Source organism: Hemicordylus capensis, chromosome 6, assembly GCF_027244095.1.
Source record: "Hemicordylus capensis ecotype Gifberg chromosome 6, rHemCap1.1.pri, whole genome shotgun sequence".
NCBI lineage: Eukaryota > Metazoa > Chordata > Lepidosauria > Squamata > Cordylidae > Hemicordylus > Hemicordylus capensis.
The window spans coordinates 36,864,078-36,889,335 of NC_069662.1; the positions used below are offsets into that span (position 1 = coordinate 36,864,078).

A 25,258-nucleotide genomic window follows, 5' to 3' on the forward strand; every position below is an offset into this window, starting at 1 on the left:
CTAACTCTATGGATCAACCATACTCAAAATAATATCTGAAGTGGAATCCTGATGCATCTTAAACTCCAGTTGGACAAATAAACCATGAATACAAGGTCTTTGCAAAGTTTCCAGGCCAGCTAGTATTTCTCATCTGGTGGGCATGAGTCATACCAAGGGCCTCCCGGGAACTCTAAAGGTACTTCCTGTTTACAGTTAAACAACAAGAATGGAGAAGTTTCAGTCTTTAAATATTTGTTCTTCACATTGTTACCTACAGCAAGGTTTTGATATAGATTCAAAATAACTTGCCATATTTTTTGGCTACAACCCATATTAGTAAACCGTTTAGGCAGCTCTTATTTGTAAAACTTTTAACAGCCATGAAGAGTAAGAGACTTATAGTTATCACTCCTACTACAAGTTTGAGAAGGGATGTTCTTTGCACCATTCAAAGCTAACAAGGGATTTACTTGCCATTAAAATGGTGTGAAAGCTTATGATGGGTCTCCTGCGTGTTTAGAAGGGAGCTTACTAAACAGCACCACAACCTTTCAAACCAGGTGAGAAGACCAGATGCTACTCTGTGGCTGCCAGAATATATGTATTTATTTATTTGTGTGTGTGTGTGTGTGTGTAAATATATATAAAAAGTTTAAAATCTTGATGCCACATGCCATTAAGGCAGAGTAGGCGAGATGGCCTCCTTTTCTAATCAGAGTCCACCTTGGTTTGCATTTGAATGGGAGACTACATGTGAGCATTGTAAGACATTCCTCTCAGGGGATGGGGCCACTCTGGGAAGAGCACCCGCAGGCTTGCATGCAGAAGGTTCCAAGTTCCCTCCCTGGCATCTGCAAGATAGGGCTAAGAGAGATTCCTGCCTGCAACCTTGGAGAAGTCACTGCCAGTCTGTGCAGACAATACTGAGCTAGATGGACCAAGGGTCTGACTCGATATATAAGGCAGCTTCCTATGTTCCTGGGGATGCAGCCATAGCTCAGCGGTGGATCGTCTGTTTTGCACTGAGAAGGTCTCAGGATCAATTCCTGGCATCTCCAGTCATGGACCAATAGTCTGACTCAGTAGAAGACACCTTCCTACGCACCTTTGTAACCAAAGGTAGTTCCAGCTAGGATTATGGCTGGGTGTCCTTGCTTTGTAGGAAAATCTGGTAGCAAATGAAAAGGCAAAATAAACGAGACATGAAATAAGGAAACATACTTTAATTTTTAAAAAGTCCAACAAGTTGGGAAATATTCTTTTTAAAAAAACTGAAGAGACAAACCCTTAGACATAGAAGGGGAAACATCCTCTGTTCCAATAAAACAGTCTCCTGCGAATTACATATTGCTGTAGCAATGGATATTGGTTACTGTGTTGGAGAAACTTAGGCACTACAAGTTATCTCTTCCCCTATGACCTGACCTACACATGCAGCAGATTGAGGTGGTGCACGCCAAAGGGCAGCAGACTGCACGTGGGAAGTGGAAAAACATTTTGCAATGTCCTCCTACCTTAAGGACCCCACACAAACAAGAGAACGGCACAGCAAGAAACAGACGGTGCTAAAATCTTCCTGCTGTGCTGATTTTCTGTCTACAAAGAGGTGTTTTTTAAAAACATGGCGGAGCATTCAAACGTGGTACCCCTCAACTGTAGTCTGAAGTGGTACGGTCCATTCTGCCACCTTATTCTGTTGCATGCATAGACGCGGTCTATGTGGCTCGCAGAGATGTAGACATTTAAGGCCAGCAGGCAATGTGTGCAGTTAACACACACACCCCTCAGGCTTCAATTGCAATTTAGTCTCCAGATCTCCAAACTCCCTTAACGTTTCCAAAAACTTGTAAAACAGTTTGTCTCATCTAGCAAACGAGGGAAGCTTTACAGAGCTTTTTTCTGTATGGAGATGAACAGTGTTTCCTTACCAACAACACCATTCTACAGGTCAAGGCAAGTCTTGGCTGTGGAAAAAGGAATGCTCCCAAAACAGCAGCTGAGATGACTCTCTTAGTATCAACCAAATACAAGTCAGGCCTCTATTGCAGGGGACTGGAAGGACGCAGCAAAGGGCTGCTCAGCACCCAAATTGTTCTGTCACTTACTATCCATAGAGAAACAGGAGCAATCTCAGAAGAACAAGGTGACTGTCAGACCACAGTCCCAAATGTCTCCTGGACATCTTCCCAGCCTGGAAAGCAGCTCAGGGATATGTCAGAGGCTAAGTGAAAGTTCAAGGCATACTGTGCCACATTGCTTTGTCACTGTCTTGATGATCCCTCAGTCTGGCAAAGCATTTTCTGTTGTGGAAGGCTGGAGATGCTGGTTGCTCTTCTGTTCAGCAACTTAAGCATGACCTCTTCTTAAGACTCACAAGGCTGAGGGCCATTTTTCTGCCAGAAAAGGAGGCGGCACACATCTTCTAATGTCACCCTCCTCCATAATGGTCTGAACAGTATATTCTCCTTTCCCTGGGCTGAAAGGCTTGTCCAGAAGACTCTCCCCTTCCCCCTTTCCTCTGCAGGCACAATTCATTTTAGCTTCCATGTTCTAAGAAGCATATAAAATCCAGTTCTGCTGGAAGTAAAAGGCCATGCAAGGTCCAATGAGTCCTGAGCATTTGTAAAATGGAAATCAAGGTCTTTCCCCCCCTCTTCCCCTTGGTGGCTTTGGCTGTTGTCAGTTGGCTGCAACTCGAGAAATCATCCATTCTAAACCGGCTGGAAGGCTGCAGGGATAAAGATGATGGGTTAGGTAGTTGAGAAACCAGAACCTCTGCAGTCATTAAGATCCTATTTGGAAACACACATACCCCCGCCATGCCTTCTGAGGTTAGGTGGATGGCAAAAAGGGTCTCCCTGTGGTGATGCACCAGTTGTGTTAACACCTTCCTCAGATTCATTTGTCTGACACCTACTCTGTATAAGTTTAGGCACCAGTTTAAAGCTATTTTATTCGCCTGAACTTTTTATCAACAGGGAGGTTGTTTGTGCTGCTTTTGAGATTTTAATGCTAGGGGCCTGGATTCAAAAGGTGCTCTTCTACTAGCAAAAAGCCAATTCCACTCATTCAAAGGCTGTTTCTGATTTAGTGGAAGAGGGTTGCATGAAAATAATGTCCCCAAATCCAAAGGAGTTCCACCATTTGCACAAGCTCTTTTCAAAACCCTTTTGTGGCCCACTATAGTTTTTATTACAGTGTGCATCTTGTTTATTTACCATGTTTCTTGCACTGTCATGTGATTTTCAATACACAGTGGCTCAGCACTACAAGGAGACTTCCACTAATACTCGCTCAAGAGTTAATGGAACATTCCTTTGTTCCTAACAGCACTAAGTTATTTTCTCCTTCACCTTATTTTTCTTTGAATCCAAGCCATGCTGTGTATTGTTGTATGCTGCATTGTGTGTGTGTGGTGGTTTTCCCCCTTTTGTTTTAAAAATGAAATATTAAAAACATCCACTTCACAAATCATAACACTGAAAATAGTTTATACAGGTGTACAGAATTTTGCATTTTCTCATTTCAGTATTGGACAAATAATATCCTTCCAGACAAGTCTATCTATTGCATCCTTGTCCCCTGGATTGTTTATAATATATGTCTACTTTAACCAGTCTAGTCTTGTTGGAGGTGTGGCTTTTCGCCATGCTTTTGCAAAACAGATTCTTGCTGCTGTTAACAGATAATGATCATTTCTACAGGTTTGCAATACTTTTTCTCTTCTGTGTTCTCCTGATTTTAGTGAATATGAAGTTTAGCAATTTTACTGTATTTGATGTTCCTTTCAGGTTTCTTTTTTGGAATGCACCTTATTTTTTCACATTAAAAGGCAGGATATCAATGTTTTAAACATATTTAAGTCCAATTCAGACATTATGTTGTACGAGTGTATAACAGATGTCTGTACACTAGTAAATGTTTTTGTTGTGAATGACTGTACCTGCCTGCATTTTGAAAGTGAACCTGGGGGCAGGCCCCTCAAATGCATAGTACAGAGAGGAGGTATCAGAGGCGCTCTTACCCCTGGACTTCTGGGCTGAAGTCCAGTGCCTCTACACTCCCTCCCGGCCCCCCAAATCCACTTTAGTGTGTCCTCGGTGGCGTGGTCACTGCACTGAGCGAGCCAACCCACGCTGCCCCGAGCAGCTAAGCATGACCTCTGCTTTAGATACAGAGGGGGAAGTGCGGAAAATAAATATGTGGGATGGGAATATGTTAAGTTGCATGTTGAAATGTTTCTGTGAATGCATATTTGCATAAATATACCACTTTTATATTTGTACATTCTTGCGAGTTCAGTTGTTTGTGGAACCTGTGTCACGGGGTGTGTGTGTGTGTGTATAGGGGGACGATGGTGTGTGTGTGTGTGTGTGTGTGTGTAGGGGGATGATGCTTAACTTGTAGCGGGGGTTAGGTCCAGGCTCCAAAATTACCTAGGTGCACCTCTGGGAAGTATACTGTTATACCTGTGTTCAATGTAACATGTGAATAGGACTAACTCACAACTCCTAGCACCCACAGAACTAACCTACAGGAACTTCTGTCTTCCAGGAGTCAGGAATAGATCCAGCTTTCTTTTTACCCCACTCTTTACACAATTCTAAGTTCAGAATGAGCCAAAAGACTGAAGCTACATTATCAAGAATGTCAGCAAATGTTTGGCAAGCGGAAACCAAAATTATTATAAAGTATTAGCTGATGAATCTAGCAGATTGACTCATCTACAAATATCTGCATATGAAGAAGACAACTGAAATTGCACACTTCTTATAGGATGCATGAAATTGCAGCAAGCATAATCTTCTTAGATTCATATCCTGCTTTTTGACTATCAGATTCTCAAGCAGCTTACATTAGTTGAGACATTTCCTGTGTGCATTCTCATTCTCTCTCTCTGACACACACACACACACACTGAAGATGACACTTGCCAGCTTTTTATTAGTATGTATTAAAACTAAATTTTTGCTTCTTAGAAAATTGAGCCAATTTTAGTTGATAAACATGTTTTTAAGCAACTAATCCAAGCACTTGACTAAAAATACAGGCTTGATATGTTCTGAGGTTGAAATATATCAGGATTTCACATTTTCTATTTAAAGGATCTTGATATGCTCTTTCCAAACTTTTGCTGTCATTGCCAGTTCTACACTCACCAAGCTTTGCATTTCATGTGGTTCTGAGTTCCACAGGTAAAAGACACCAGCTGTTTCTCAGTCTCATTGGAAGCCTAAACATGCAATACTTACCCTTCTCCCGTGAGTGCACAACATCCTTGAATATGCCAGGGATGATCTTTGATGGAGCTGAGGGTGAGGAACTTTGAGATCTCAGAAGCAGACATGGAATTTTTGACATCCTGCTTATTTGCAAATATCAACACAGCTGCATTACGCAGGTCCTGGGGGAGGAAAAAGATAATTCACTGTATCTCCAGGCTCCATCAGCTTCCTGACTAGACTACTACCCTCTTCCTAAGCCACAGGAATAACCCACAAAACTCAGGGTCACAAAGAGAATTCAAAGATCCTATTCTAACAAGTCCAAGGAAAATGCTTCTGGGGCGGACAGAGGTAACATTTATGGTACAGAAACCCTTTCCCCTCAACAAAGATCCATGTTAGGATAACAAAATAATGTGCATGTGGTGTGCATTTGGAGTGTGTCCATCTGGAACATTTTAATAGATTACTCAGATTAGTTCCAAATAAAGGCTCTAAAGTTCAGCAAATCTAGTTCAAAAATCATTATTTTGGGGAAAGAAAATCTCTTCCCCTTTCACTCCCTTCTCTCAGAATTACCCTTTATCATATTTCCCCCTAGATATTTCTATGTTTTGGATTTTAACACTGGCATATATTGCATTTCTACTTTGTTTATTTAACACTTAAATACACATAAAATACTTAAACTTATATAAAATATAAAACCAAAGCTAAAGATTTGACAGATTAACTCCAATCAATATTTTCATGTAGGGACTGATGTGCTTCATGGCATTTTGGTTGTTTCTGCGATACAATATTGGGCTGAAGTGCCCTGCAGTCAGGCAATGTTATAGTGTCAAACATGACAAGCTCACTGTAATACAAAATGTGCAAAATACCCTGAAAATGGTACCCCAGATTCCCCCACAATGCATCTCTGTACATCAGGGCAGGCACTTACCTCATGAGCTAGCATCCTGTAGAGCTCCTCTTTTGTCACTGTCAGCCTCTCGCGGTCTGTGCTATCGATCACGAGAATGACAAACTACAGGGAAGCAGAAAGCAGCAAAATCTATGAGATGACTCTGCAACAGAATCCAAGGCTAAGGAGGTGGCATGGCAACATAAGAACCAAGTGAGACTACTCGGGGCTATGGCTCAGGTGTGCCAGGGAGCCCTCTGTCATAATCCATGATGTCTGAGAGTTATCTGTGGTCCTGTCATCAGAGAGAGAGGCCCTGCACATGCCTGACAGCACTGTTCTCCTTTTTTTTTTTTTACTTTGCATGTCCCCAAGGCTTAGCGTGTGTATCAAAACCAGGTCCAGGGGCTAAGGCTAGATTCAAATTAACTCTTGATTGTGTTGCTAACTGAACAAAAGAGACATCTTTTTATAGTGGTGATTCTCTTAACTGAGCAGGGGGAGAGCAACTAGCCCTATCCATCCCCAGCACAGCATCCCTCCAGTGGATATTACTTACTCACTGTTGAGCACTGTGTTTCCTAACAGTCTGTCATACTAGAGATGCTAGAGATGTAGAGGAGAGCTGGTCTTCTGGTAGCAAGCATGACTTGTCCCCTTAGCTAAGCAGGATCCACCCTGGTTGCATATGAATGGGAGACCACATATGAGCACTGCAAGATATTCCCCTCAGGGGATGAAGCCGCTCTGGGAAGAGCATCTAGGTTCCAAGTTCCCTCCCTGGCTTCTCCAAGATAGGGCTGAAAGAGAGTCCTGCCTGCAACCTTGGAGAAGCCGCTGCCAGTCTGTGAAGACAATACTGAGCTAGATGGACCAATGGTCTGACTCAGTAGAAGGCAGCTGCCTATGTTCCTATGCTGCCCAGCATCTGGAGGATCTTTGCTTTCATTTTAGCACATTTCTGTGTTGGAGAGGTGGTGGTCGCAAACGTGGTGGAGCTTCAGATCAGGGAGCTACCAGCCCAACTCTCACCTCTGCCATCAACTCGCTAGGTGGTACATACATACCTAGGAAGCTGCCTTATACTGAGTCAGACAATTTGTCTATTTAGTTCAGTATTGCCTACTCTGACTGGCAGTGGTTATCCAAAGCTTCAAGCAGGAGTCTTTCCTAACCTGGAGATGCCGGGGACAGAATAGAAGGCCTTCTGAATTCAAAGCAGAAGCTCTATCACTGAGTGACAGCCCCCATTCCCTCTGCCTTAGGCAAGCCACACTCTTGCATAGCTTATAGCTGAAGTTTCTCATTGCCTGGGAGAGCCTCAAAGGCCAGAGAGTGGGAGAAAGAGGGCTGAGCAGGAGTTTGAATGGTCCAGGGGCTTATCTCATTGTCCTTTCCCATAGTGAGCAGTAGCAGAATTACGGGATACACACGAATGGATGCAAAATTGCTTAATGGCATTTATACAGTGCATGGTATTGGTAACACTGTTTTCAATGTTGGTGGGGTGTGTGGTGGGTGTTGAGAGGGGTACACAGGGCCACACAACTTTCTAGAGCCCTTCCATGAGCAATGCACAATCCATGCAGGATTTTTTAAAAAAAGGATTCTAAATTCATCAGATTATGTTTGTATTGGGTAGATGGAGTGGTTCCCCACCCCACCCCCTTTGGTTTGCAGCCTGGGCAAAAGCTGAGAAACAGTCAGACGCTAGGAAAAATTAAAAAAAAAACCAAATACATTCCAAATCTAGAAATGTCAAGAATGTGTACTTGGCAGACAAAAGGACATGTCTGAGCATGGCTTTGTTCTGCCAAAGCAGATGCAGAGCTGTGACACCATCAGAGCTCAGTCTAGTTTCTCCCAACCCAATCTTTTTTTAGTTCATTCAAAACAAATAAGGATAAAAGGCTAGCAAAGGGAGCACAAGATGAGACTGAAAGGGGGAAAGGTAGCCCATAGAAAATATATAAAGAGGGGTAGCAGAAGAGAAGGAACATGGCTATTTCAGAGCCAAGACAACGGTGAGCCCCAGAACCAGTGTGGCTGTAAAGTTATCACTAGCAACAGAAGTCTAGTTCTCCCAAACTGCAGATAGGAACATAGGTCACTGCCATATACCGAGTCAGACCATTGGTCCGTCTAGCTCAGTATTGCCTACACAGACTGGCAGTGGCTTCTCCAAGGTTGCAGGCAGGAGTCTCTCTCAGCCCTTTCTTGGAGATGCCAAGGAGGAAACCTGGAACCTTCTGCATGCAAGCATGCAGCTCTTCCCACCGCCTAAGGTTATGAGCCCCACCGCCCATTGAGGTCATCCGGAGAGGTCCGTCTCCAGTTGCCGTCAGCTTGGCTGGTGGCCACACAGGGACGGGTCTTCTCGGTTGCTGCCCTGAGGCTGTGGAATGTTCTCCCTACTGAAATACGATCCTCCCCATCTCTGACAATTTTTAAAAAGCATTTGAAAAACTACCTCTTCACCCAAGCTTTTTCAGCTTTTTAAATTTTTAAGTTGATTTTTATTTTTAAATAAAACTATTTAAATGGCCAAGCTAAACATGGAGTTCCTGGCTTTCATCTTGCCTCTCCCATGAACTCACCAGGCGGCCTTAGGCAAGCAATTCATTCTCATTCTTGTTCTCTCTCTGCCTTAGCCTTGCCCTGTCTACAATAAGGGGAGTAATAGTACTGATCTACCTTACCTGGGGGTTGTAGGGACTGCAAGAGGAGAATGTCTGTGAATGGTCTGAATACTCTCTAAACCACTATGGAAATGCTAATACCTGCGTATGGGATTTGTGGGCAGGGGGTAGGGTGATGGAATGGAGAAAATAAATTGCATGAATTTATTTATGAATTTAGAAAATAAATTGTTTTTGTATATGTTTTAACTTGTTTAATGCTATTGTTACCTGCCCACCGACGAAAGTTTGGGGCGGTGTACAAATTAGATAGATAGATAGAGGAGAATGTCCTACAGTGCTCACACATGTAGTCTCCCATTCACAGGTATATTCATATGCATGTGGGCCCTGCTTAGCAAAGGGGACAAGTCATGCTTGCTACCACAAGACCAGCTCTCTAAAGTGGGGAAACCTGTGTCTGGACTGAATCACTTCAGACTCACGCAATTTATTTTCTCCATTCCATCACCCTAACCCCTGCCCACAAATCCCATACGCAGGTATTAGCATTTCCATAGTGGTTTAGAGAGTATTCAAATAGAGCCCCTGGTGGCGCAGTGGTAAAACTGCCGCCCTGTAACCAGAAGGTGACAAGTTCGATCCTGACCAGGGGCTCAAGGTTGACTCAGCCTTCCATCCTTCCGAGGTCGGTAAATGAGTACCCAGAATGTTGGGGGCAATATGCTAAATCATTGTAAACCGCTTAGAGAGCTCTGGCTATAAAGCAGTATATAAATGTAATTGCTATTGCTATTCAGATCATTCACAGACATTCTCCTCTTGCAGTCCCTACAACCCCCAGGCAGTCCCTACAACCCCCAGGTAAGGTAGATAGCTCCCTTTATTGTAGACAGGGCAAGGCTAAGGCAGAGAGAGAACAAGAATGAGAATGAATTGCTTGCCTAAGGCCGCCTGGTGAGTTCATGGGAGAGGCAAGATGAAAGCCAGGAACTCCATGATCCATGATTAGCTTGGCCATGGCGTTATCCCACTGCTCTCAGAAAACTACATGTCTGGAAGAAACATTGTAGCCTAGCTTCTCCCGGACATAGTTTCCCCATACCAGGCTAGCATTAAATGCAGTCTAAGTGGTACAGGATTGCCATCCCATTTCCTGTTTATAACAAGCCCAAATGAAAGCTTCAGATCAGGAGAGAGGTTTAGAGGTGGGGAATTCTGAAACAATCTCCCTGGAGCAGTTGTAGACGCTAACCAGCTTCAAGAAAGGAAGATCAATTTATGACAAACATCTTGCGGTAACTTACGCACTAGGAGCAGGAAAGGGTTAAGCTCTCCTTCCCCCCCAAAAAAGTGGTTCTGCCCTAATCTCTGGGTGGGGTTAGATTAGATTAGCTGCCACAATCAGAACCAGGATGCTGGGTGGCTTGGAGATGTGCTTCAAAACAACTCAATATTTGGGCAAGGAAGAAATGATCTCCTATGTCTAATTGGCTAGTGACCCTGGGAGGGCTTTTCATGACTTGGCTCACTTGCTTGAGTCACCTGAAAGTAGTGCAGTATTGTGCAGTAATGTGCCCGAGAGCTGGTCTTGTGGTAGCAAGCATGACTTGTCCCCTTAGCTAAGCAGGATCTGCCCTGGTTGCATATGAATGGGAGACTACATGTGTGAGCACTGTAAGATCTTCCCCTCAGGGGATGGAGCCACTCTGGGAAGAGCAGAAGGTTCCAAATTCCCTCCCTGGCAGCATCTCCAAGATAGGGCTATGAGAGATTCCTGTTTGCAATCTTGGAGAAGCTGCTGCCAGTCTGTGAAGACAGTACTGAGCTAGCTGGACCTATGGTCTTACTCAGTATATGGCAGCTTCCTATGTTCCTGATCTCTGCTAGTGTCCCTGTGCTCTGTCTGGACCGAACAGGTCAGTCTATAGATGGGTGATGAGTAAATGATGCTATTTGCATCAAGGGTGTGGGTGGGAACAGAGCAGTGGTTTTATGGTCCAATGGCACCAGGGGAATCGGACTTCTATATATTTTCTTACTCAGCGATTCTACAAAATCCATGTTACTTCTATCCAATTACTTGGATCCAGCCCACTCACCTCTGTGTTTGAATAGTAGGTGTTCCAAGTAGATCTCAGGGTTTCCTGCCCACCAATGTCCCACATCAGGAAATGTGTCTTGCGCAGGACAATTTCTTCCACATTGCTGCCGATTGTAGGTGATGTATGCACAACCTCATTCATCAGGCTGGTGGAAGACCAGATCAATAAGTTGTGACAACCCTCCACAGTTTCCCTCCACCCATAATGTAAGCCAGGCCAATGAGACACACAGATCTTCCCTACCCCCGGTCTACAGCTTGCATTATCTTGGAAACACTGGGAAAGTGTAATGCAAAAATAAGCTTGAACTATCATTGGGAAGGCTGATCATCCATGGACAGATAAGAGACAATCAAAAAGCCCCCCACCCTGAAATCAAAGCATGTTTCTGCCAGCAAAATCTGTACAACTTTTACTGCAATTCCAGGGAAATGGGGGAAAGATTTAGGATTTACAATCATAGATGTCCTATGTTCCTATGTCCAATGGTAATATTTGAGTAGTACCAAATATACATAAGCCTATAAAATGAAAAAACCACCATATTTAAAAAGATGTCTTGTACAGTTGGTACACAAACCCTGAAAAATTGAATAATGTGTGGTGTAAATATAAGGGACACGATTCAGCCAGATTTAAACTCTTAAATCTCATTAAGTTAAATGGAAGGGTTAAGGCACACATCTAAATCTCTCCCAGTTAATACTAATTTAAGTTATGGCTAACTTAAGTCCCATTGTTTTCAACGAGGCTTAGTCATGACTACCTAATCTGGATGTTGCCCAATATATAAGAGGGACACAGAAAACAATTAAAAAGAAATGAATGAATTACTAGAAAAGGAATGACCTCCTAATAGGTAGTATCTATACCAGAGGACAGAAAGTAGCTAATGTAACTCCAATTTTCAAAAAGGGATCCAGTGGGGATCCAGGAAACTACAGACCAGTTAGCTTAACCTCTGTGCCTGGTAAATTGATGGGAAGCATACTTAAGGACAAAATTATTAAACATATAGAAGAACAGGCATTGCTGAAGGCAAACCAGCATGGCTTCTGTAAGGGCAGGTCTTGCCTCACTAACCTTTTGGAGTTCTTTGAAAGTGTCAACAGGCATGTGGATAAAGGTGATCCAGTTGACATAGTATACTTGGACTTCCAAAAGGTTTTTGAGAAAGTTCCTCACCAAAGGCTCTTGAGTGAGCTTAGCAGTCATGGGATAAGGGGACAGGTTCATGTGTGGACTGGTAACTGGTTGAAGGACAGGAAACAGAGAGTAGGAATAAATGGACAGTTTTCACAATGGAGGGAAGAAAGAAGTGGGGTCCCCCAGGGATCTGTATTGGAACCAGTGCTCTCTAACACTTTCCCAATGTTTCATTTATTCATAAGTGATCTAGAAGTAGATAACATTTAGACTAGATCTGGACTAGAATGATCCAGGTCATTCATAAATGATCTAGAAGCTGATCTAGAACTTATTCATAAATTATCTAGAAGATCTAGAAATAGTAAATAGTGAAGTGGCCAAATTTGCAGATGACACTAAAATCATTTTGAGTAGTGAAATCCACAACAGATTGTGAGGAGCTCCAAAAAGATCTCTGCAAACTGGGTGAGTGGGTGACAAAATGGCAAATGTGGTTCAGTGTAAGCATATTACATAAAGTGATGCATAATGAAGCAAAAAACCCAAAGTGCACATACATACTAATGGGGTCTGAGTGGTCAGTGACTGACCAGGAGAGAGATCTTGGGATTGTGGTGGACAGTTTGTTGAAAGTGCTGACTCAGTGTGTGGAAGCTGTGAAAAAGGCAAATTCCATGCTAGGGATCATTAGGAAGGGGACTGAAAATAAAAATGCTAATATTATAATGCCATTATACAAATCTATCCTGCGGCCACATTTGGAGTATTGTGTACAGTTCTGGTCACCATATCTTAAGGACGACATTGCAGAACTGGAAAAGGTACAGAAGAGGGCAACCAAGATGATCAAAGGCCTGGAGCACCTTTCTTATGAAGCCAGGCTACAGCATCTGTGGCCTTTTATGTGGAAAAGAGGTGACTACAGGGAGACATGATAGAAGTATACAAAATTATACATGAAGCAGCAAAAGTGGACAGAGAGGATTTTTTCTCCCTCTCTCACAACATTAGAACCAAAGTTCATTCCATGAAACTGAAGGTCGGGAAATTTAGGGCCGACAAAAGGAAGTAATTTTTCACACAGTGCATAATTAATCTACGGAATTCTCTGCCATGGGATGTGGTTATGGGGACTAGTTTAGATGACTTTAAAGGGGGCTTGGACAAATTCATGGAGGACAGGTCTATCAATGGCTACTATTCTGGTGGCCGTAGGCCACCTCCAGCCTCAGAGGCAAGATGCCTCTGAATACCAGTTGGAGGAAAGCAACAGCAGGAGAGAGGGCATGCCCTCACCTCTTGCTTGTGGGCTTCCCAAGGGCATCTGGTGGGTCACTCTGCAAAACAGGATGCTGGACTAGATCGGCCTTGGGCCTGATTCAGCAGCGCTGTTCTTATGCTCTTCCCTTATTGATCTCAGTCAAACCCTCCAAGGTTTCAGGATCTACTAGCTCAGATTGGTCCCGAGGAAGTTCTATTTCACAATGTAAGCTTAGAGTAAGAGTTTCACACTTTGGGTCCCCAGAGCTATTGCCTCCTGTATGTAATCCCTAGGTGCTTGGGATGGAGCCATGTTCCATATCAGCATCATCTGATGTTAGGCTGGATGAGACAGTTCAATTAATGCAGGAGAGGTCTTAGCTGCTATTGCCAGGATAGCTAAATGGAACCTCAGGTTCAGATTTGCAAAATGCTACTAAATATAATTTGCTGGAGGAGTATGGGGCAGGAATTAACCTTCATGAAGGTGAAAGCCCACATCCCACTACAATTCAATAGCATACCAGCTTGCTTCCTGGTAGTGCCTGGCCGGCCAGCAAATGATACCCAGGGGCATAGATAGTGGGCTTTCCCTCAAGCCCCTGGCTGGCGAGTGTGGAGAACAGGATGCTCAGTTAGGTGGGCCTGTTTGTCTTATCCAGCTGGGCAATTCTTACCACACTTTCCATTCTTGCCATATTCCCCGTGGATATAAGAGGATTGTCTTCATTGGAGGCCTTCAGGAGAGCCTTAAAGACCCATCCTTTTAGCCTGGCTTTTAATAACATTTAAGTCCTTCTCAAAAATATTCGGAGAAGGGGAAACTCTAATATAAATCAAATAAATAATTAAAACTTAATGGGCAGGGCATTCTCCAAGGAGACATCCTAATTATTGACCTCCTCCCCGCCAGAGACTTTTGCCAGGCCTGCTTGGTTCTGAGAAGGTTGGTTAGGACTGAACTGTGCCGGCAGGCATTGGCAGAGGCAGCAGGCTCAGGAGTGGTCAAAGGTGCTGCCGCGCCTGAAGCAAGGTGCCAAATGCTGCCTTGCCCCGTGACACGAGTGGGGGGGGGGCAGCCTTCCCAAAACTAACCCTTGCAAGCTCTGAAAGTGCAAGGGGAACAGGGGAGGTTTGCTAGCAGCCTCCTCTCCTCTCCTCATACTTCTTGCCAATTTAGCAAGGAGTGGGAGGGGAGGTGCTCCTAGCAAAGTCTGCCAGGGTCAGTTTGATCCCAAAGAGCTGCCCTAATGGCAGCGGCCGACGGGGGGGGGGGGGCGCACTTTGCCATCCTGCTGGCACTGCAGTAATCCACCCGCTGAGGCCACTGACTCACCTTGCCTCAAGGAAGGACCACCCCGGCACAAGCTGTATCCCACACTTCATGATAGAGGGCAATTACTGCTGCATAATTGCTGTTTATTTTAAAACTTACTGTATTGATGAGGTTTTATTTTTTTTAATTGGCTCTCCTGAGGTTGTTTTTTTTTTAAAAAAAAACCATGTGGTTAGATATAAACTGAATAAATACATGTATCCTTTACAATGAGTTTGGGATTAGGTTACCTGCCGGCAAATCATGCCCTCCAATTTGAAAGCTCTACCCTCCAACTCCACTGGAGCTGGTTCATTCAGAGAAAGGCACTCTGCCCATGCTCAGAAGCATCTGTACAGAACCATGGTTTGGCTCAGGAATCTCAAGCCTGTTCTAGGGGAAAGGTGATGCAGTTTAATAGACCATGTGAACAGCAGGCTTATGTATAATATTTCTGTCTTGCCCTTTAAGTTGACTATAAACAGAACAGTAATTAAGGAGGAGGAGATACTCACAACTGATAGAGGATGGTGGTTTTTCCAGCATTGTCCAGGCCAATAATTATTACTTTATGTTCTAGAGGGGAACAAAAAAACAAAACACAAAAAATCAGGTGCTTGTAAGTTGGCTACTAAATGAGAGGCAAGGGATGGAGAAGACTTCTCTAACCTATTCATTTATTTTACAGCTTTACAAGTGAAGAAAAATTTAGAAACTGCCTCATACCAAGTTGGCCCCCATCTAACTCAGGATTGTCTATAACAGCCCTGCACAGCATAAGGCCCAGGGGCCAGATCCGGCCCGTGGGGACATTTTTGATGGCCCAAGTAGCCAGCACCAGCAGGAGCCACAACGTTTGTCATTTGTGTGGGGCTGGAACAGTCAGGCGCCCACTGACTGAGGAAGGACAAGGCGTTTTCTGGCCACTGTCCTTGGTTAAAATTGTGGGCCTCTGGCGGGGAGGGAAGGACCCACAACTAACCAATAATTGCTTTCATATTTATCCTCTTTAAGGCACCCCATGTCTTTGTTGTTTTTGCTGCAGCATAACCAGCTCTCTGTGATTTTAATCATCAATGTATTTAAAATCTTTATATCCTACCCCTGCAGCACTATTCTGCTCAGGGTAGCTTACAGAAGTAACAAATCACAATGAAAACACAAAGGAGTGACTAGACAGGAAGCAGAGCAGTATAAAGTTGGTAAGAAATCGCTAAACACTGGAACCCAATTAAAAGCAAGTAAAAAACAACAACAACCTGCCAGATACAAACAGCAGATTAAAAAATTTTTTAAAAGCCTCCCCGAAAGAGAAGGGGCTTCAAAAACCTTTTTAAAGCCATAAAAGAGGGAGCGTGGCAAAGCTCCTCCAGAAGGGCATTCCCAGGCCAAGGGGCCACAACTGAAAAGGCCCCGTCTCTAGCCTCCACCCGCTCTCAGTCTCTCAGTCAGCAGCAGGGATGTAAGTAGGGCCTGTGACGCAGAACCAGGGACCCTGGCAGATTGACATGGGTTAAGAAATGTTTGCCTACGACTACCAAACATTGCTTGCAACTATTTCCATATAGTTACATGCATCCTTTTTCCTTTGACTGGTGACTTGTTGGGGTGCCCCAGCAGTCAGGAATGTTGCACAGGAACAACACTGTAATCTGCTCTACCAACAACTCCACATCATGTCTGGCAAGCTCATTCAAAACCATCCACAGACCTTGATTTGAGACATCTCAATCAGGTCTCTCTCTGTTAACCCAAGAACAACCTTCTCTTTTATCTCACTTTTCCTCCAAGGAGCTGAGGGTGGTGTACATGGTCTCCTGCCCCCACCATTTTATCCTCACAATAATTCTGTGAGGTAGGCTAGGATAACAGAGAGTGACTGGCCCAAGGTCATTATTGAAAGCAGTGTTCCTTCTAACAGGGATTCTCAGATGTTGTTGACTACAACTCCCAGAATCCCCAAGCAAAAGCCATTGCAGCTGGGGATTCTGGGAGTTGTAGTCAACAACAGCTGGGAGTCCATGTTAGATGGAACACTGGTTGAAAGCTAAGATTAATGGCAGAGTGAGGAAGATCTGAAGCTGGGCCTCTAGTCCCAAGGCCTTGTCTGACAATCTAACCATTACACCACACAGCCTTTTCTAAGGTTGTGCAAGTAGCACCAGCTTGCAGCTCACAACTCCCCAGCACTTCAGTCGCCTTCCAACAGCTTCATATGCCAACCTCCACTCCTAATCCTGTCAGCCTAAGTATCCCTCGCTGGACAAACAACTTTCCTTTCCCCTCCGACTCAAAAGACCACTGCTGCCCTTCCCCACACCCATTCCCTTTGGCTGCAAATGGTAGCAAATTGCAAGTCCTATGCTCTGCATTCTCCTCAGTGCCAGCACTGCTAATTTAAGTGAAATGGAGGCAATGCCGATGCCGGGACATGCAATATCAGCCACTTGTTGGGCAACCTGTTTGTCCTATTCTGGGCACAGTTTCCTAGCGCTGAAGATGGCTCTATAATTTGTGTGGTAGGAAATGCCACAGGCCACACTGGGGACCCTCAAAGAGTGATATGGAAGATATGTTCTGCGTTTTTTGTGGGGGTTTTTACATTTATATCCTGCTCTTCCTCCATGGAGCCGAGTGGTGTCCATGGTTATGTTTCTTCTCACAACAACCCTGTGAGGTAGGGTTAGGCTGAGAGCTGGCCCAGAGTCATCCAGTGAGTTTCATGTCTGAATGAGGATTTGAACCCGAGTCTCCCCGGCCTTAGCCCAACACTCTAACCACTACACCACACTGTCTCATGACTTTTACCATTGACTGACTTGGGGCCTCCTATTTTGGCAAGATCTTGCCATATCAACAATCTGGAATTTTTATGTTGGCCTCACAATTTGTAGGCGTTATTCAAAACCCTCATTTGGGGTACCAGGGAAATGGCAGCCCTAGCCTTCTCCTATGTCCCCGGAATCGGCTTCCAAGGCTAACCTAGTTTAAGGGGGGTGCAATGGGCCCCCTTCGCTGCAATATTAACAAGCCTTTTCCATCCTGCTAGGGGCACTGCCCACAAACCAGAGACACCCTCCGAGACGGAAGAGAAAGGGAAGGAAGCCCCTGGCCCACCCATCTCTGCTGCTCTCTGGGAGGGCTGGGTGCACTGTCCTCTCCAAGGTGCGCACATGCGCACCAACTTCCAGGCCCCCGTGCAGCAGTTTCTGGTGGGCGCACAGTCTCTGCTGCGCCTGCTACTGCTGCCCAACTGCCCGGCGCCTTGTTTCTCATCCTCCCCGGCCGGGAGGCATTGCCGTGCTTTCCCCCACTCCCTGGCTGGGTTGCCTCCATGCCAGCGGGATCTCCTCCTCCTCCTCCTCTAGTTTCAGCTGCAGGACAGAGCAGCCCCAGGAGGATGGGAGGCAGCAGTGGCAGAGGCTCCCACCCGCCAGCAGCCCAGAGAGACTGGAGCTGGGGGGAGAAGGAGGACGGGAGGTGGCACTGGCTCCCCCCCCCGCCGCCGCCACCAGTGAGACTGGAGCTGCCAGGGGCCCTTCCAAGAAGACCTTTGCAAACCCACCCCCCTTTCCACCCAGAACCAGAAATGGCGCTCTCCTAAATATTGCCACCTCTCAGATAACTAGTTCTCAAACTACGGGGTGGATCCTCTTAAGGAGCGGCACTTAGATCCTAGGGGGGAGCCAAGTTCCAGGGTTGAACTTCCTGAGGTCTCCCCTTGCTAGTCAAGACATAGGTTCATGAATGCCGCCTCCTGACAGGGGATCTTTGCTGATTCTTCACACTTTATTTGTGGGGTGCAAAAATGACACATTTGTGGGAATATGAAAGTGGCAGTGACAAATTCCAGAGGGCTAGACAAAAAATAATCTGTTCCAGGAAAAATAACCAAGAGTGTTGGAGTCTCTGACAGACAAAGAGATATATGTCGATGAAGACTAGAGCCCACTGCATTCAGACATCTAACAAAGTGGACTTCCTCTCACTGAATATACTGTAACAATAAATCTGGTAGATTTTAAGATGCCACAAAACTCTTGGTTATATAGGGAGAATCAAACAATGCCTTTATTAGGACCAACCAAAATCAACAAAGTAGAGTGCAAGCTTTCCAGTCCCAATAAAAGTCGTCTCTCCCTCTCTCAATAGTAATTCACTCATGTGTGTGGTGTGTGAGGAACACAGAAAACTGCCATATACTGTGTCAGACCCTTGGTCCATCTAGCTCAGTATTGTCCACCCAGACTGGCAGTGGTTTCTCTAAGGTTGCAGGCAGGAGTCTCTCTCAGCCTTATCTTGGAGAAACCAGGGAGGGAACGTGGAACCTAGATGCTCTTCCCAGAGCGGCTCCTTCCCTGAGGGGAATATCTTACAGTGCTGCTCACACTTCTAGTCTCCCATTCATAGGCAACCAGGGTGGACCCTGCTTAGCTAAGGGGACAAGCCATGCTTGCTACCACAAGACCAGCTCTGAGAGTGAGAGTGAGAGAGTGAGAGTTAGAGAGTTATGTGCATACTTGCACTCACTGATCATAAAAATCAAAGGGAACACTGGTTGGGTGGGGAAGAGATAGCCACCCAGAACTCTCCTTTACCCTGACTGGGGCAACACATAAAGAGTCAACACATTCAACACATTCCTCTACTTGCATTATTGGAGATTACCCTGTTGCCAATGTTTGTGCTGTACCAAGGACACATATACTTGCATATGAGTGCAAAGAGTCTTGCCCCTACATGAAGCACATATTGGGCAGCACGGGCTAGCCACTATTGGCCAGGCTAGAAAGCAGACAGACAGCAGATGCCAGCTCTCAGTCAAGCCCTTCTCCCACCGGAGTGTGCCCCAGTCCAGATATCTAAAAGCAACGGCATATGCCAGCCAAGTGGCCCTCTGCTGTCTCTGCAGACTGGAATGGGCATGCTCACAACCATACCCTCCACTGCTTCTAAATTTATGCCTCCGCCTTTTTATTACATGTACATCGCGCACAATCAAGAATCCCAGAGAGCTCAGAATCCTGATGCACACTGAAAGCAGCAAGATCCAAAAGCAGAATTTCCCCCACTTGCTCCTCCCCACCATCAACCAACATAGCAGTGGTGTGTGTGTGTGTGTGTGTGTGTGTGTGTGTGTGTGAGAGAGAGAGAGAGAGAGAGAGAGAGAGACAGCACAGCAAACAGCAGTATGGAATGCAAATTATGCCTAGGGCATGAAAAAGTCTGGCACAAGCGTTTACTTTTCTTTCTAACCAGGTACTAATGGAATGTCATTTTCCTTGGTCTCCACCGCTTGAGCACTTCAGACCTAGTTCTGTAGCAGAGTACACAGAGTAAGTCAGGACAAAACAAAAGGGTTGTGCTTGATTGTGGAGGAGGTTAGAGCCAAGACTCCTATGAATAGGAGAATCTTTCTCCAAGAGAGCTGGCTGACAGGTTTTAAGTTAACACAAAGTGTCAGGAAAAGTTGGATCTAAATTGACCTATGTATGCCATGGTGCCTCTTCTTTGCTATGGCTAGGATAAAATTCCATACATGGTCAGATCAGATAACAATGGCTTTTTTCTTGGCAAAGAGCCCAATTTTAAAAGTTCAGCAGCCTTTCCATTAAGAAAAAGGGTTGGCAGTTTAATCAGATGAAAGAAATGTCAAGATTGCTTTGTGGAGAAGGAAGGAAGTTCTATTCAAAAAGTAAAGAAACAGCACAATAGAACCGGCTTTCTCCAAACAAGCCAGACACAAATCCCAAGGCTGGCCTTGCACAATACCCTGCATTACCCACATTGTCTCAAACTCCAGACACTAAAGATGTGCACGGAACCAGTTTGGAGGCCCTTTATGGACCTCCGAATCGGTTCGAAAGACCACCGGTTTGGCTGGTCCAAAGGTGGGGGCAGAGCCAGACTGGGGGCACTGAGAGGGCGGTGGACTGTATGTGGGGAAGGCACCGACTTTTGAGCAGAATGGGTGCTTAAGGGTGGGAGTACTCACTGCTACCGAGTGTGGCGGGGCACAGGGGTGCCCTGAGGGTGGGGCGCACCGGGAATATGCCCTGTTGCCCCGTGGGCCATCCAAGCCTGGGTGGGGGAGATCTCTTTAATGATGGGGGAGAGTGCTTTTACCCCTCCCGCTGCTTTCCCCCTTGCCACCCCAGTGCCTCCTCAGACTGGAAGTGACTGGAAGTTGCTGCTGCGCATATGCAGTGCGCAACCTCCAGTCCGAGGTACGCTGCCACCCCCCCGGACCATTTTAAAGGCAGCACTGGTGGGGGAAATGCGGTGGGAGGGGTAAGAGCACCCTCCCCCATCCTTAAAGAGATCCCCCCCTTTGAACTGACAGGTGCCAGTTCCGCACACACCACTACCAGACACACACATCAGGAGTGTATATTTTATTTATTGATTTATTCAATACATTTCTATACAGCCCAAAACGCAAAAACCGCCATGTATACTCCATGTATACACTGCTACATGTAAAAACCATTACATGTATACTCCATGTACAAATGTGGAGGTGGAGGAAGAACACATTGTTTCAACTGCTCTGTGTGTGTGCGCATGTGCGTGGGCACCCGGATCAATTCTGAGAGGTTGTCTATGAGACAGTTTCTATGAAAATTAGTGTACACCAGTGTTCCCTCTAAGGCATGCACACATGGGCACACTCACACATTTTGGATGTCCGCTCAGTTAATTTCCGATCCCTCTCCGATTGAATCAGGAATGCCCCACTCTGAATGCACGTGCGCGAATACTGCCTGGATACTGCCGCCCAGAACAAAACTCATTCCACACACAGATGAAACAAATTAGAGAGAACATCAGTGTACACCTCAAAACCTTTAAAAAAATTTTTTACAGGCAATGCATGAATTTGAGAGCATGTATATTTGATGTTGCATTCAAGGTGTTGCATGCATTGATGTGTTCGAAATTGTAAGAGTGCTAAAAACGTGAACATGAATGACACACTGGTCCCAAGACAGAGAGCAGCAGCAGAAGACTGCATGCACACCACTGCATCTCCACATCAGGCCTTGGCAGATGTTCTTTTGGACGTAGGAGTCAGCCCCAAATAGGAGCTCAACAATGGACACTTGACAAAATTAATGGACTTCGTGATGGACATTGTGGAGGGAGAGTGTAAATGGGCTTCTCTTTATCCCCTTTACAAGTAAGATACTTAAATAGAAACAGGGCTGCCTGGAGCAAATAGAGATTTTATTAAATAATTCTACCTATGAATGTCCTGGTCTAGGTGTCACGGTTAAATTTCTAGGTGCCATGGCTCCCTGCTGCCTGGGATTTGTCAAGCCCTGCTCTAAATAATGCACAAGCTGGAACACAGGGGGATCCTTAGGGGGCAACATGAGGAGTTGAATTACATATACATTCCTCATTAGTGGATCTATTTTGTCTCCTGCTCCAAGTTTTCCCATGGAGTAGGCTTCTGCCCAACCAATACAGCAAATCCTTATTGGCTCTATTTTAATATCTGTAGACAGTGCTAACTGGATCAAGGCAGTCGTGTATTCAAGACATGCACGCATACGTCTATGTGTCTGATCACTTGCACATACATTGAGGTGTGACTCAGAACTGATGACATACTGCAAATGAGGTGTGCACGCCTCTGAGTTCGCAATTACTTGCATGCTTAAGATATTACCTTTTTAGGTGAGTGGAGAGCCAGTTTTGTAGTAGCAAGTATGAGTTGTCCTGTTTACTAAGCAGATTTAAGTAGTCACCTATCCAAATGGTATGCATTTGGATGGGTGACTACCTGTGAGCATTGCCTGCTGTAAGATCCTCCCCTTAGGTAGACAGCATGTGGCTCTCCAACTGTTGTTGAACTACAACTCCCATCATCCCCAGCTGTAATAAATTGTGGCTGGGGCTGATAAGAGTTGTAGTTCAGCAACATCTGGAGAACCACATGTAGGGATGTGCACGAACTGGTTCGGAGGCCCTTTTACAGGCCTCCGAACCAGTTCAAACCCTGGCCGGCTCAAAGGTTCAATGGCAGGGTGGTGGTGGCTTTAAGGGCAGTGGAGGATGCACTGAACCCCTCCGCCGCATTTCCCCCAACAGCGTGCGATTCTCTAAGAGCCCATCAGGGTGGCAGAGTACTTCCCTGCAACCCTGTTCCGACGTTCACCAGATGTAACCAGAAGTACTAGCTGCAACTGTGCATGCCGCAGCTAGTACTTCTGGTTACATCTGGTAAATGTTGGAATGGGGTGGTAGGGAGGTATGCTGCCACCCTGATGGGCTTTTAGGGAATCACACGCCAGTGGGGGAAATGCAGTGTGGGGGGTGTATCCTCCCCCACCCTTAAAGCCACACCCCACTGTCAAACCGGTCCCCGTCAGTTCTGTGTACATCCCTAACCACATGTTGCCTAACTCTGCCTTGGGAGCCATAGCCTCAGTAGTAGAGCATCTGCTTGAATGCAGGTCCCAGGTTCAATTCCTGGCATCTCTAGGGAGGTTCAGGAAAGACTTCTGTCTGAAACTCTGAAGAACTGCTGCCAGTCAATGTAGACAATATTGAGTCAGATGGACCAATGGTCTGACTCAGCAGAGGCAGCTTCCTATGTTTTTCTTAGGTGTGTATGTTTTTTCCTCCATGAAAGATACAGGTCCACATGCATACAAATATATAGGATCTCCCAAAGTATATGTTCAGAAGTGCATATGAGTGTGAAAAAACTTGGCATGCGTGTCCAGGCATGTGCATTGACAAAAGCAAGTGTACATGACCAAGCATGCGACAGTCAGTAAAATTAGCGCTTCACATGCAGTTCTTTATGGCTTCCTCCTTCCAGCCAAAGTCTTGGGGAATTTGAAGGCTTGTAAGCCAGAGAGTTTTGTTTTGGCAAGAGAAAAACCATGCACCCACATAAAAGACTTTCTGAACAAAGAACAGAAAATACTTCTAGCACCAACACACTTGACAGCTCACACCTGACTCACAAGCTATGCCAAGATGACATGTGCACCTGGATAGCCCCTCAAAAACAGCTCTGTACACCTGCGCTTCCGGAGAACAGTGGGAAGGTGGTAGTGGTTTCATCTTAGACCCAACACATGGGCTGAAGGTGCCCTACATTTCAACAGGAAACGTCTTTGTGCAGACTCATAACAGGAAACTTATTTTGTGCAGGCATTTGCTCTACTGGTAATCTGGCTTCAAATGGAAAATTAAGCCATTTCTCTCCATCCCGCACACCACTTTAATATTTAAATACCTTTACTTTCTCTCCGTTCCCATCCTAATTTTTGTTTTCCCTCATCTGATGCTGCCGTCCAACCTCCCAGGTGTACACAGCCTCATCCCGGTCTCCCCATTACCACAGCACCAGCCCGCTAATAATCACAATACAGGCACTGGCTTTCAACCCTTCCAGACATCTTCAAACTAAACGGCAAAGGCAATTCATTTAATCTGGGACGCGTGCGATGGTGGACTGGATAGAGCGATGCGAAGTTCCCTGACAAAGCACTGGAGTGATCTGGAAAGTGCTTCTGAAGACTGCCCCAGAGGTAATCAGGAGTCAGTCACCGCTCCTGTAAAAAGACCCACACACAGAGCTTTCAAGACCACTCACTTGTCTCCCCACATCACACTATGTAAACAAGAGGTTCTGTCTCTTCCTCCATCATAACACCACACAACTGAATCCCCCCCCCCCACCCACAGCACCAGACCTCTCACAAGCTGCAACACACATGCTGAAGCCCCACACAAAAGCCCTTCTTTCCACACCAGCCAAGGGTTCTGCTGTGTGGAAAAGGTCACCAGCCCCCCTGCCCAATTCCGCCCTCCCATATGGCGTTACATTCCTTGAAAGGAGAAGAGGAAGGGAAGGAGAGGGGAGGGGAGTAAACCTCAAGAAAAACATGCACACAAAAAAGAAGTTATGGACAAGACGGGGAGTAAAAGGGAGGAGGGAAACTACCAAAGAAAGGAAGGCGACAGAAACCCAAAGGAGGAAGGGGGAAAAGGACAAAAATCGGCAAAGAAAAGGTAACGGAGGAAGATCAGATATACAAAAGAAAGAAAAATGAACAACAGAAGAATATCAGCAGTGAAGGAAAACAAAGTGGTGGAGAAGGAGGAGAAGTGAAAAATTAAAGGAAATATTACGAGAAGAAAGGGTGAAGACTAGGAGCAGGAAGACACAAAAGAACAAATACAGTAAATGGTGAAATAAGAGCAAGAGAAAATGGAAGCGAGGTGGGGGAAGCAAACACGAAAACGAATCCAATAACGAAAGGTGAGGAGAGCATCATACCAAGTCAATGGTGGCGGGAGAGGGAATAAAGTGAAAAAATAGGAGGAAGGGAGAGTACAGAGAGGGGAAATAAAATATGCACCGGTACGAAGGCGCGAGGAAAAGATGGAACAGAATCCAAAGGAGAGAAGACATAACGGCAAACAAAGCAAAAGACAGGGACGGCGGGGGGAAAGACGCAGGCAGGGAGAGAAGGTCAAAGAAAGAGAGCGAGCAGTGAGCAAGGCGAAGATGGGAGCGAAGAAATACTGCAGCAGGGGTACCTACCGCGGCTTCCAAAAATGCTCAGGAGTCTGGCAAACAGCTGCCCCATTACGAGTCCCGCAGACGTCTAAGCAAAACATTCGTTCCCGCCCCACTTTATAACCTCCGC

General features: G+C 45.5%; 1 protein-coding gene across 2 annotated transcripts; it reads right to left on the minus strand.

The window, feature by feature from the left end:
* Nucleotides 1-1,190: 1,190 nt before the first annotated feature.
* ARL5C (ADP ribosylation factor like GTPase 5C) lies at nt 1,191-25,258 on the minus strand. 2 transcript variants are annotated; one of them, XM_053258742.1, is made up of 7 exons: nt 25,153-25,210; nt 15,098-15,158; nt 11,942-12,108; nt 10,856-11,003; nt 6,154-6,237; nt 5,235-5,386; nt 1,191-2,710 (listed from the first exon to the last, which is right to left on the minus strand). In XM_053258742.1, exons 3-7 carry the CDS (start codon nt 11,998-12,000, stop codon nt 2,662-2,664), a joined length of 492 nt encoding a protein of 163 aa, XP_053114717.1. In that variant the 5' UTR covers nt 12,001-12,108; nt 15,098-15,158; nt 25,153-25,210; the 3' UTR covers nt 1,191-2,661. The 2 variants fall into 2 exon arrangements, with proteins under 2 accessions (XP_053114717.1, XP_053114716.1); XM_053258741.1 differs by lacking the exon at nt 11,942-12,108 and having other exon boundaries at nt 25,153-25,258.